The sequence below is a fragment of the Rhipicephalus microplus genome, chromosome X (assembly GCF_043290135.1).
Source record: "Rhipicephalus microplus isolate Deutch F79 chromosome X, USDA_Rmic, whole genome shotgun sequence".
Classification (NCBI taxonomy): Eukaryota; Metazoa; Arthropoda; class Arachnida; order Ixodida; family Ixodidae; genus Rhipicephalus; species Rhipicephalus microplus.
The window spans coordinates 283,967,820-283,981,046 of NC_134710.1; the positions used below are offsets into that span (position 1 = coordinate 283,967,820).

Genomic DNA, 13,227 nt, shown 5'->3' on the forward strand with positions numbered 1-13,227 from the left:
GATAAACATGAGAAATAAACAGTAAAATTTATTTAACTGTATACTGCTATAAATAAAGGAGACAATGAGAACCAACCAGATGAAGAACAAAGAACCAGCGTTACTTGCATCACTTTCACTACTGATTACACCCTGCAATAATGCAGGAGCTGAAGTTAAGTTACAGAACTGGCCAAATCGTGTGACCAGAGAGTCAAAGAATGTAGAGACCGGATTTTACTATAGTTTAGTTTTGTTACAAAACAGTTGCTGCGGAAAGATTTGATGTAGATTGCCTTAACTGCTCCGTTTCTCTGCTCATAAGTTGCAGCGGAATAAGAGAACAATGGTGAAATACACCAATTACAACTATGGTAAAATTTCATACCTACGCTAAATATTGATTCTAACTGAGAAGAATAATCGTTTACACCTGGTCCGAAAAATATTTTGAATTGTTCTTGTTTCACACATGACGTGTCACCTTACCTGATTAGCTGAGGTCATTTCCGCAACTGTGACGTCTGTGCAAAAAGTGGGTTTGCGCATCCTCAAGCTGTGACGTTCCAACTAACAGGCCAGCCTGGCAGCCGCCGTCTACTGCACCCGACTTTGAGAGAGATAAAATGAAAGAAACGTCAACAGTGTGCAACTCACAAGTAACTGCTTCATAATAAAGTTCATGAAGTGCAGTTTATAAAATTATGCATTTTTTAGGTCACATAGCCATAACCATACACTCTGAATTTAACACGGGCACTCATAGTTGCCGAGATAGATACTGTACCTATGAAAAAAAACTTTCTTTAATAAATATGCTGTTTTTTTTAAGTCCTCACATTAAACAGGAATAGGAAAAAAAGCAGGAGAAAATCGTACAGCTTCTACTGTTACAACACATGAAAAATCTGGCAAACGCTACCATAACAGCTCTCTACAGCCTACTGCAAAGGCAGGAAAAATGCCATGCAAGGGCAGCTTATGAATAAGGTCATATTCATTGGCACAATTCACTTCAATCGGACGCTAGCTCAATCTGGCAAAGATCCCAGTCCGAGTGCCAGTGAAATGCAGATCTCCTTGACTCTCTTCCCGAATAAGAGAGGGCACTCGACTCGCTGATGCCCATTCCAGGAAATATGCCGCACGCCTCAACACGTCGCATCCTCAAATGCAGCAAGCAAGACCAACTCAACGTGAACCGACGCATTGTCTCCTCCCTGTCACACGAAGGCCAACAAAAGCTGGAGTAAGCAATGCCCTGAATACATTACTGCTCTATCTGTAAGGTCCAACATTTTTTTAATTTATTTTTTGCTGAAACCGAATTACAGAATTTGACTGCAAGGCATACGAAAACCATGCTTGTGATAGCCTTCTGTGCAGTGTGGAAGTAATCTTAACAAAATTAGTTGTGAAACAGTACACGTAGTATGAACAGAGGCAACTTTATTAAGTGGCCCAGATGGAAATGGTTCTCTGTAGCACCCGCATGAGGAGCACTACCTTCATGGGCTGATTTGCAGAGCTATTGGAGGCTTACGATAGACTGAGAAATTAAACTGATAAATTAGTATTAGAAGTCCTAATTATAGCAAGAATAAATATAAAGAAAAAAAGGTCATATTCGGTACCCCGCCATAGTGCAGATTCACATGCTTCATAAGTAGTGTTCGATATAAGCCAAAGTAGACAGTGCACTCATTACATACCAATGAACTCATTAAATAGCAATAGTACAAATGAACATACACTGTTCATAAAAGTATCTGCAAGCAGCATTAACTCTGCCAGCAGTGTTATGTCACTATCGAAAAGAAAGCAATTCAAGGCTGATTTGACAAGCAAGGACTACAGAACAGGCAGTCATTCATGATCAACTGTAGGAAGCCACAAAGAGACCACAAATGAATGAGTGCAATATAAGTATATAAGACCACCAGTAATATATGCTGCAACAGCATGTTTGCAGAGCAGACAGATATCTAGAATTTCTTCTCAAGCATTGCCGTCATTTCTTTATGAAAAAAATTCATTCAGTTCTTTGTTATGATGTGCTAACATATTTTGCATCCCTCTGCTCGAGAGCGAATTTCGTGATAACTCTTGCAAGTAATCAGAGCAAGCTGGTGGACATGTCTTTTGAAAATAACGCTACTGTCAGTCAGAAAGGACCCCAAAAGGAACATCTATCCACGTGCCAACAAATCACCTTGTCTGCAGACCCCTCTTTTATTCTTTCTATCCATGTCTCAGTCTTCCTCGTACAGCTCGATCATTCAGTCTTTCCAGGCACATGTCGTCGGCACTATTAGAAGAGGGGCGCGAATTGACGCAGGTTTACAAAGGGGGACAAACTACGCAAGACATCACACACATAAACAGTGTGTGTCAGCCTATCACGGCCCATCAAGTATTAACACAAATGGAAAAAAAGTGATGCAGAGGAAGAACCTCGAGCACAAGGATAGTGGGATCCTACTCCAAAATATTAAATACGCCCCATAAATATTCTCTCAAGACAATTTTTTGACAGCAAGTGCAAAGCATTGTGAAGCTACATACAGCAGTACAGCATCTGCACAAGCACTAATGCTATACATTAGTTCGGCAAGGTAGCACTGCCTTTGAAATAGTGCAGCTTCTAGTTTTTACTAAAGCAGACCCAATAAAACCAGCATGCATGTACTAAGTTGAAAATCACCTGCTCTACACATTTTGAGATTGACTTGCTGTAGCCACTATAGTACGAGACAAGCGTGAGACAGTGGGACATAGTAAGCTGATACGAAGTACACAAACACTAACATGAAACCAGTGATTCATAGTATTCACACTGACACACTTGTGAATACTATGACCCTCATCAGGTTACTCTCACAGTACAATTAAAAAAATAATCATGTACCAGAACTCATCAGGGAAATTACAGGCACACACTTTGTGAAGCTTCCCAGTTAGAAAAATTCCCCTGAACAGTGTCTGCAAGCCATGCACTAAAAATAAACTTAATCATACTCACGGTTCAGTATGACGATGTTATTAAGACGAGGTGATGAATAAACGGATCACAGGAACACAACACACTTGGTGAAGCACAATGGATGAGTGAGTTACATGGCAACACTGAAACGTCCCGAGTAGTCCCCTTCTTATGGTTGCTTGAGGAACCGGCAGGAGACCAGCCGCAGTGACAGCATTCGTGTCACGGTGACTGCTGGTTAGAACTCTAGTGGCTCCTTGGGCCTGGCACTGTTGACGTGTTGTACGTCGTCACCTGAACACGACAGTGCTCGAGCACAACGGGTCTCTCCTGCAAAATGTGAGGGAACATGCAATATAAATGCCAACTGCACAAATAATAAGGCACGCTAGCATAACTTTAATGCACACTAGCAAAGAACAGTAGAGCTACAAGGGAAAGTGTCATAGTGTGCGATTCACTTAATGGATCGAGTGATTCACAGGTCGAGTGGTGCAAATTATGTACACATTGTGGCGCTGTTATAATAACAGTGCATGTATAAACACCATTATCCAGCACTTGTATAAGCAAGTAAATATAGGAATCTTCCACAAAACTATCCAGTTTTCTCAAAACAAATTACGTTTCTACATAGTTCGCCTCTGGTATAGCTTTAAATTACTATATGCTATTTCACACCACTAAAGACGTCTTAATTTTCCTGCTCATTTTGCTTCTGAAACACCGATTAACTTTACGTATAATGCAGGAAATGTGGGCATCAAGGCATACATACAAAGAGTTGAACAAAATTTTCCGAGAAAAAAAAATAACATGTAAGGAATATTCGTAGATGCGCATAGCTGGAACGTTCTGAATGTTCCAGCTGTCTGCATTGCTTCCTAAACAAATGACAAAAGAAAGCACTTTGAGCCCACTTGTGACCAGCAGGACAGCTCGCGTTCACTCGGTCAACGCGTTCTCATGCGATTCTCAAAGAGAAAAGAAGAGAAAAGCGAGCCCCGTAACTGTCTGCATCAGAGTGCGACACCTCAACAGTAGCTCACGAGGGAGGGGGGTAAGGAGGGATTGAAAGGATAGGAATAAAGGTATAGAGATAGAGAGGGAGAAAGAGAGAGCGTGGCGCAGGGACAGCGAACGACAGAAAACGACGGAAGTAAGGAGGAGATAGGAAGGATGGACACGGTCACAGGAATCCGAGGACGGGGCACCACTCGGCGAGAGCTCTTGTGGGCGTCAGGAGATGGCATAGGGCGAGCCCAGTAGGCCAGAGTTGCGCTGTCGTCGGAGATCGCGGAGGCACAACCGGTCGGCACGAACGCGTTCACGCCCAACGCAAGCATTTCCTGACATCGTTATCAACCAGACCCACAAGGCATCACCACGCCTAATTTCTAACACCTTATTTCTGCAGGACAGACGCTTATATGTACTCATATTTTCTACGCACGGTCTTAGATTGGAACGAAACTGAGGCATCCTCATAGAATCTATTTATCCTTCGCTCTAAATAGCATTGCCTTGCAAATGCAGGTTTCCAATCTCTTACTACAGCGCTTTTCTTTTCTTTTTCTTCTTGTATGTGCTGTACTTATTGTATACATATGTATTCATTACTTTCTTGGCTTGAACAGTGAAAATTGTTGTATTTATTGTTTTGCATTTATTATGTATCTATTTTTACATTAATCGCACAACATATGAAGTATGAATGTGTGGTACCCGGCACGGTGGTCTAGTGGCTAAGGTACTCGGCTGCTAACCCGCACGTCGCGGGATCGAATCCCGGCGGCGGCGGCTGCATTTCCGATGGAGGCGGAAATGTTGTAGGCCCGTGTGCTCAGATTTGGGTGCACGTTAAAGAACCCCAGGTGGTCAAAATTTCCGGAGCCCTCCACTACGGCGTCTCTCATAATCATATGGTCGTTTTGGGACGTTAAACCCTACATATCAAATCAGAATTTGTGGTGTGTGTTTTTTTTTATCTTTTGTCCGGTACATGCGTTTTTGTGAAATAATTTTCGATGTCGCTCCTTGTGTTCACTATGAGTGTATGAAACACTCACCCCCCAAACAATCTTTATGCCACTTATTGTTTAAACTATGTCCTCTTGTAACTGCCCACCTGCTTGGACTTAAGGGTCTACAGTATGTAATAAATAAATAAATGAAATTTTCTCATTGGTTTTAACGCGCCGTACAGACAGATTAAAAGAGCAAGTGCACGTGTGCTCCTGCTGCGACAGCGGCGGAAAGTAGATAAGAGCTGTTTGTTGGGCAACCACTAAATCGGTGCCGGCCTGTCGCAAAACCGGCGCACGTCGACCGTCAACAAACAATCGCCAAGTTCCAGCGAGGAAAAAGGCATGAAGACTGCGCACTGCCAAGTACAAAGTGCTATCGATGTCTGCAGTACCATATGTTTCCAGTGAAATAGAACTGTCTCTTCCGGGCGATAATCTGACTACATTACGGTAGCCTTCACATACATCTTTGACACACACACGTTTCTACGAAAGCCACTGGATAGAGTTTCGGTATCCTGCTGGCAATTCGTGACCTTTAGGCTCGCTACACATTTGGCTTTAGTTTCAACGTTTCATATCGTGAAGACTAGCAATTCATCGCATCGGGACAAAAACGCGCGAAAAAAAGGAAAAAAAAAACAAAAGAAAAAAAAACTGGTAACAGCGCCTACCACACTATCACATGCATTTTTGCGCAGCGAGCCGGATGCACTGGTCGGCTGTCTCGCGAGAGCTACCTTAATCGGTACTAGTTAGTGAACAGTATATATCAAGATGTTGTTCAACAAACTACGGCCAACACCGCCGCGCACGCCCGATTCAGGCGATACAGCGCAGGTTCGCAAGGCTTCTTGAGGACGCACTGCAGAGTTCAAGTAAACAGTCGTGGCAACATGAGCACATTAAAGCGGCCACGGCTCCTCAACGATCGTTCTTGCATCGAAGGCACCAGACGAGCGCTCGCCGGCGACAATCGATCTGCAGTGGCTGGCGCTGGTTATATCAGTAAGTGCACCCACCAGTACAGCTACACCGGTGGCAACAATGCAGCAGGCACGCCACAGCGAGCAGCCGGTCGGCGGGAGCCAGTCAGCATCGGGCACGTGCGCTATGAATACTCGGGTACAAGTAAAACAAAAATTGTGGCTTTTTGCCTTCTAAGGACCCCCTTCCGGCCAATGGCGTCGCCGTGTCCACGCGGCAGACCGCCTTCACGAGAGGAATCGCAAAGCAGCGTGTCCCAATGCGGCCGCAACATCACATCCTTTGGCAGCGAAGAGCCACTTTTGTCATGACTCCCGGTCACGGCTGGGCTAGACTGCACCAAAAAAGCGCGCGCAGGTGCAGTCTTGCCCGGCCGTGCCCCGGTGTAACAGCACTCGACAACGTCTTGTGAGATGCAAGAGAAACCCTTGCACAAGTCGTGGTGGAACCAGCACAGCGATGCTAGACACGATGTCGCGCACAGCCGCGAGATGACAATATTGTTTCTATGGTAATTGAGGCTCCACGCATTACTACGTCATTTCCTTCCGTTGGCTGCTGGTATCGACATTCGATTGTGGCATGCTGACGGAGCTACCAACGCCGTCCGTACAGGTCCTTCTTCCATTTCATTTATGCCACGGCGAAAGAATATTATTCGTGCGCGCGGTACCCGTCCTTAGTGCATTCGCTGGGCGGATGCTGCGCTGAATTATCACCGGCGCTCTATCGCTCACGATTGCGCAAACACTTGCAGCAAGACACGAAAAGCAAACATGCGAGCAGCAGGGAACGCCGCCAGATTTGCCATGCATTCCACATAATTTTTCAGCGCAGCTCGCTCGCTTCCGTGTGTACATACATAAATTCACGAGGGGATGTTCGCCGAACGGGTCGCCCACAAGCAGCTAACGATGGCGCAAGTATGCACCGGGGCCCAACTCGACGTGACAGACGTAAAATGAGGACTTGGTCGACCGCAGGAAGGGGGTAATTAAGCGCGCAACGCAAGCACAGCTATGCGAAGAGGAAAGGGAACTCGGGCGGCCGCACACGCCTGTCACAAGCGGGCTTAGCAGTGGCAGCACAATATGTACGTACTGTGTTGACACAGACGAGCAGGCACGTGTTCACGACGTGTTACAGTACAGTACATGTGTAAGGAGCTAGCGACGTGCTGTCGATCAAAAGACGCAGAATAACTTGGCAAATTCACAACTCACGCTGTTCCCACGACAAAGGGTGGCCCAAATCAAAGGTGTCACAATATTTACGCTGGTGAAAAAGACGGAGAACCTGCTCGTCAATCGCTCACACAACTTTGGCGCTGGTGCAAAATGGCTTAGGGGGAGGCACGTAACCCCTCCGAAACTGAAAATTAAAAAAAAAAGGGGGGGGGGGGGGGAAGGCGAATCAGTGTTGGTTCGCCATACTTTCACCGTTCATGTGCCCTTCGCGGTGCAAGCTTACTTAATGAACACAGTTCATACTACGATTAGTCATAACGTCAACGACGTGTGCAACAAGCAGCGAGATGTGAATGCGTACCGCAAAGCGCTTTTTTTTTACTCATTTTAACATACGCACTATTACACAGAACCTTTGCGTTAGTGGTATATAAATGAGCGACGGCCGTCCTCGCCAATAGACAATACCCATTCATCCGGAATCGTAAGTGTTGCGAGGTTTCCGCAGGTATTCACACAGACGCGCGTACTTGATCAAACGTTCGTGCTGGGGAGTGCCATATGCTGAATTGATAGCCAGGCCAAACGAGAGCACGTCTGGCAGCACCTGTACAATGCGGTTGACTCATGTGGTCGAAACGAATGCAGGCACTTCTTACAACCAGCGGTCGCTTTTAAGATAACGTAGTTAGTTTTAAACTAACAAAAATAACTGACTTTTATAGTATATATACAGGCATGGATGCAGTTTAGAAAAAAATGTCCACACTATATTATACAAGTTCTACAACGCATTCTAGGATTGTTTTCGTGTGAGGCTCCCACTAATTAACTTCGCACGTTTCCAGCCCTCTTGCCAATTTCACAACAACGGTCTTGCGGGCAAATTTTAACGACGTTAACTATAAGCGGTGGCGGCGTGACGCGATTCAAATGGCACCTAAACGCCCTGAACGAGCATGGGATCCTGGTAATTATATCTCTGACTCACTAAACATGAGGACACGGTAAACAGTATACGCTTCTTGCTCATTGCACGCCTAATTTTGCTCGACTGCGCAGTGGAAATTAAACAGAGTATGCAACAAAGGTATACGTACAAACATTATGAACAGTTGATCGGAAAGCTTGATCTTAGAATCCAATGTTGAGCTCCCGAGTCTAACAACTGCTACTCGAAATTTCATTTTTTTTTTTATTCCCTAGTCTTGAATGACGAACGCCAACGTGTCGATGACTGACAAACGTACCCGAAGAAAAAAATTGCCGTAGTTATCCTGTCGAATGGCAAACCAGGAGCCCGGTGATTTTTGTGCAAAAAGCGGCCAGCGCAGTCATAAATGAAACGCTTCTCCAAAACGTTTTCGTCGTATACAAGGTGGCTATCAATTTGAAAACAAATCGATTACCGCCATTCCATTTTCATTCAGTGGCATCACCTTGTTCGGTTCACATTCCCGAACGGCTCACCGCGTAGAGTCGAAACGGGTTCCAACAGGGACGACATGAACAACGAGTCCCAATCTCCATGTCGTTTCTCGGGACGCAATAAAGTTATGTGTCTGTCATTCAGACTTGCAATTAGCCAGTGGGGCTGTGAGCGCTTTTGTGCTCCACAAGACGAGCGCGCGTACATCTCCACACCTGCCGCCGCTGCAGCGGCAGGAATGGGAGAGCAAGGGCTACGTCACGAGCGCGCACTTTCCCAAGTGGCCCACGAAGGCCAAAGTGAGACCAACCTGGCGGCGCCTATATTTCGCCGAAACCGTTCGAGCGCCATGGGGTCGTCTCGTCAGACAAGTGCGTTTCTGAGCAGCCTATTACGGGGGGTGGGGGCAAAGACACGTAAACAAGCGGGTGAAACGGGGTCGAGGCCTTTCGTTCTCACGATAACACGCCTCACCCGGCATATGCAATTTCTGCTCACCCCTTTCGCTCCCAGACGGAGCGGGAAGGCCACACACTCGGCGTCGAAGCTCTCGCGAAAAGCAGTATATCGCGCGGAAGAAACGAGCCAGCATCGCCGCGACCGTGTCACGCATGCACTGCCCAGTGGGACAGCTTTCGCGGGAAAGCTATAGCCGAGCAAAAAGTTACGCGCGCGATAACTGTAACATGATTGCTATTCCTGGTAGAAATAAATATAAAACAATCTATCACGACAGCGAAGCTGTTTTCTGTTTTTCAAGCAAGGTCAAACCACTAAGGCGACCCGATAGGGAAGCAGATGCACGCGCACCCATAGTTCTTTATTATTTTTTTTTTCTTAACGCATCGCCTCTGCCGTTTCGCTCCTCTGCTCGAAGCCTACTCGAAGACGCTGGAAGGAGGCGCCCCGATGACAAGTAAACAGAGTCCCGCGAAGGGGTGCTCTCAGTGCACGCCCTGCATGCCGAAGAGTCCGTGACGGACGGTTCCACAAGGGAAGCGAGCTCGCCGCCTTCAGCACAAAGGAGTGGCTTTTGTGCACCAATCTTGTGTCGCACTAACCGGCAGGAGCTTCGAAGACTTCTTTCCATCCGATCACGATGCCTCAACAGTGCGAGGTGTAGCACGAGCACTGTCCGGGTGCAACAGAACGCTGAACGTGAAAGCGACACCGAAACCTCGCTATAGAACAATCGCCTCAATCGTAGTAAGAGAACACCTTTTCTTTGCATCACCCTTCAAGTCGAGCCACTGCAGGCTTGTCAAGCGATGAGTAGAGAATTTCTACGGAACACGGTGTCACACGCGGGTGACGAGCCGGCAGCGCTTCTCCCATTCTGTCACCTCTGTCTGAGCATGCTTGGCTCAGCCGAACGAGCCGATGGCACGGTGTCAGAATGCTGGTCTGCATACGCCACCATGTCAGTGCCTTTTAATGGAACGCTACTTGGAGTTCATTTGTAAAATATTTTTATAGAGAGACGGGCCCATCAGCAGCTTTCGCTCACACGTGAAGATATAGGACACGTGCCTCGGGTGTTCATATAACTGCTACCGCACTAATGAAATACGTTGACAAACCTACATCACATTGGCGCTGGAGCTTTGAGACTAAATTCTAATCGTTGAAATGTTGCCCTTTTGCAGTAATAAAACACACAAACAAAAATATAGCTTGTAAAATGAATTCTAAGCCAGTGTAAATCACTTTTGTGGTCTAAAATGATTTAGTGTCTCCGTGTGGCACAACCGGCAGTATGAGGCCGTGGCTTATTGATTGATTGATATGCGCGGTTTAGCGTCCCAAAACCACCATATTATTATGAGAGACGCCATAGTGGAGGGCTCCATAAATTTCGACCACCTGGAGTTCTTTAACGTGCACCTAAAGCTGAGCATACGGGCCTACAACATTTCCGACTCCATCGGAAATGTAGCCGCCGCAGTCGGGATTCAATCCCTCGACCTACGGGTCAGCAGCCGAGAACCTTAGCCACTAGGCCACCGCGACGGGGCGAGGCCATGAAAAAAGTTATCCCAATGACGATTTTTTGAACGGCAAACAGCGTTCAGTTCACTATATAACGACGCAAGTCCGGTGAATACAGTGCACACACACACACACACATATATATATATATATATATATATATATATATATATATATATATATATATATATATATATATATATATATATATATATATATATATGTGTGTGTGTGTGACGCTATACATGCGGGAGACGTGGCCCGGCTCATACGCCATGTTTATTCCATTCTGCACTTCTTCCTCATCTACTTCTCCTAACCATCCCTGCCTTCTTACGTCACACGATTCCCCCTCCCCCCGACAGATGGTACCGTTTAAAACCTACAAAAAATTGAAGAAGCCAATAAACAGACAATGTCCAAATTCGCAGTATCACGTCCCGACGAAGTTCCACAGTCTCTTTAAATCTTCAAGCCCGAGGGAGCAGTCCGGTGAATTCTATAACAATTCTGGTGGGCGAGGCTGACTGTTGCGTTCCGGAGAGAGCGGGAAACACGTGTATACTGACAGTACTGCTAGAACTCTTGTTCAGGCTGCCCAAGGTTGGAACAGGTGTTGCATCGGCAGCTCGGATGTCGTCGGGGTTGTATTTTTCGCCGTGAATGGTGCAATCCTGATGCTTCTTGCTTGCGTGCTTCTCGACAGACTGTGATGGAGTGCCTGAGTGCTTACGGTTTGCAAGCAGTGCTTCCGCGTTTTTCTCGGCGCTTTCTGTGGTGTTGCAGTCGGCGGAATAGCAGGCGCTGGGAGCGTTTCTGGCGACTTTTCTTTAGTGTATGTTGATCACGACGCTCTTCAGGCCACAAGTATCTTGGCGATGTAGTTTTAGTTGTTCGTTGCCGATGTTGATGTAGGCGTTTTAGCTGTTGGGGTTCCTCTTGTTGCTTTTCTTGGTATTGCTGATGTTGCACTGTCTGACGGGGTGGACTTCCTTCGAATCCATGAGCCCGCTTTTCTTTGTCGGTTGACGTGACCAGCAAATAGTTCATACTTGTTAGGGTGTTTCGATTTGTGTCAGGCAATGAAGATAGTGCGCCAGAATTGGCAGAAATATCTGCTGAGGCTCTTGCAACGCCATTCTTGATGGATGTTTCTGGCACAGGGCACTGCTTGAGAGTATCCTTTCGAGCCTCCTGAGTAGGTTGGGCTCTCAGGTGGCTGGGAATTCGACGGCGACACTGCGAAAGGATCGGTTTGGTGATATATTATTGGGAATGACTGTCTTTCTGTGGAACGAACGATGCGAGCTCTTCTGGGGCATGAAACTGAACTGTAATTGACGGGCTTGACTGAGTATGCTCGGAGCTTCTACGCTTTATTCCGACCATACTGAACGCGTGAGACGCAAGGTGGGCGTTGTGAGCGACCGAAGATCCACGCGACGGAAAAGCAGGAGGTTGGTCAATGCGTGAAGGCTGCTTATGACTGCGATGACTGAGTTCGAATGCACTGAGAGTGTGTGTTCTAATCGAATCTTCATTAGAGTCTTGAAACCAGACGATCATTTCTTCTTTTTTTTTTGCCAAGACTCATCGTTATCGAATATGTGGGTGAGTTTTAAATGCCTCACCGGTGACGTAGTCGCTGAAGTTCGTAACCATCTCCCGTTTCGACTAAGATGCAGCGGTTGCGTGGAGCTCGAACAGGTCGAACCAGTCCTGTACAGGTCTATCGTCCACTGCTCCGGTGTACTTGGGGATAGGAAGGTCAGTCGATGATTCTGTCATAGTGCTGGTCGCTGTGTGCGGCCAGGAGATGATTTCGTAGTCGATGTATGGTGAGGGCGTCTTGTGGCGAACTGCGTCGATGATGAGACACTGATGAAGTGGCTGGGAGGTCTTCATCCTGTCGACTCGTGTGACGCTACATGCCGGAGACGTGGCCTGGCTCATACGCCATGTTTATTCCATTGTGCACTTCTTCCTTCCTCATCTACTTCTCCTAACCATCCCTGCCTTCTTACGTCATATATATATACATATATACATATATATATATACATATATATATATACATATATATATATATATATATATATATATATATATATATATATATATATATATATACATATATATATATATATATATATATATATATATATATATATATATACATATATATATATATATATATATATATATATATATATATATATATATATATATATATATATATATATATATATATATATATATAAGCTGAACAAATGCCCTCGACCGCTTTTCCCTAGCCTGCATGCGCACGTATGGATAATGTACACACTAGTGGTAAGCGGTATACCCTCTAAAGACGGGTCCTGTTGACAGAGCGTCATACAACGCCGATGGTGCATGCGCACGAGGCGATGAAAGCACCGCACGACGCGGCGCATGATCTCCACAAGACACAAAACTTGGTTCATGTTGACGAAATCGGAGTCCTCAGCGCGTGATATCTCAGCGTCCTTAAGGGTTTGTTTTTTGTTTTGTTTTTTCAACACATCCACGGTGTCACTGTATACAAGCCTGAAAGGGTTGTATACCGCTTCATACCGACGCGTCGCCTTTCTCGTGGCTCGTATACCACGCGTCACTCACGAGAGC

The 13,227-nt window shown here is 45.9% G+C and overlaps 1 protein-coding gene across 5 annotated transcripts in view; it reads right to left on the minus strand.

Annotated features, from left to right (window-relative positions):
• The window catches only part of LOC119161454 (protein FAM13A), a 196,345-nt gene that overhangs the window by 55,869 nt on the left and 127,249 nt on the right, over window positions 1–13,227 (minus strand). For 3 of the 5 annotated variants that reach the window (XM_037413930.2, XM_037413934.2, XM_037413929.2), the window contains exons 2-3: window positions 3,002–3,292; window positions 469–589 (exon numbers count right to left, since the gene is read on the minus strand). In XM_037413930.2, coding sequence (XP_037269827.2) covers window positions 469–528 — 60 coding nt within the window. In that variant the 5' untranslated portion in view covers window positions 529–589; window positions 3,002–3,292. Of the gene's footprint in view, window positions 1–468; window positions 590–2,191; window positions 2,288–3,001; window positions 3,293–13,227 lie in introns of all 5 variants that reach the window. The other 2 variants (XM_037413933.2, XM_037413932.2) reach the window with 1 other exon arrangement.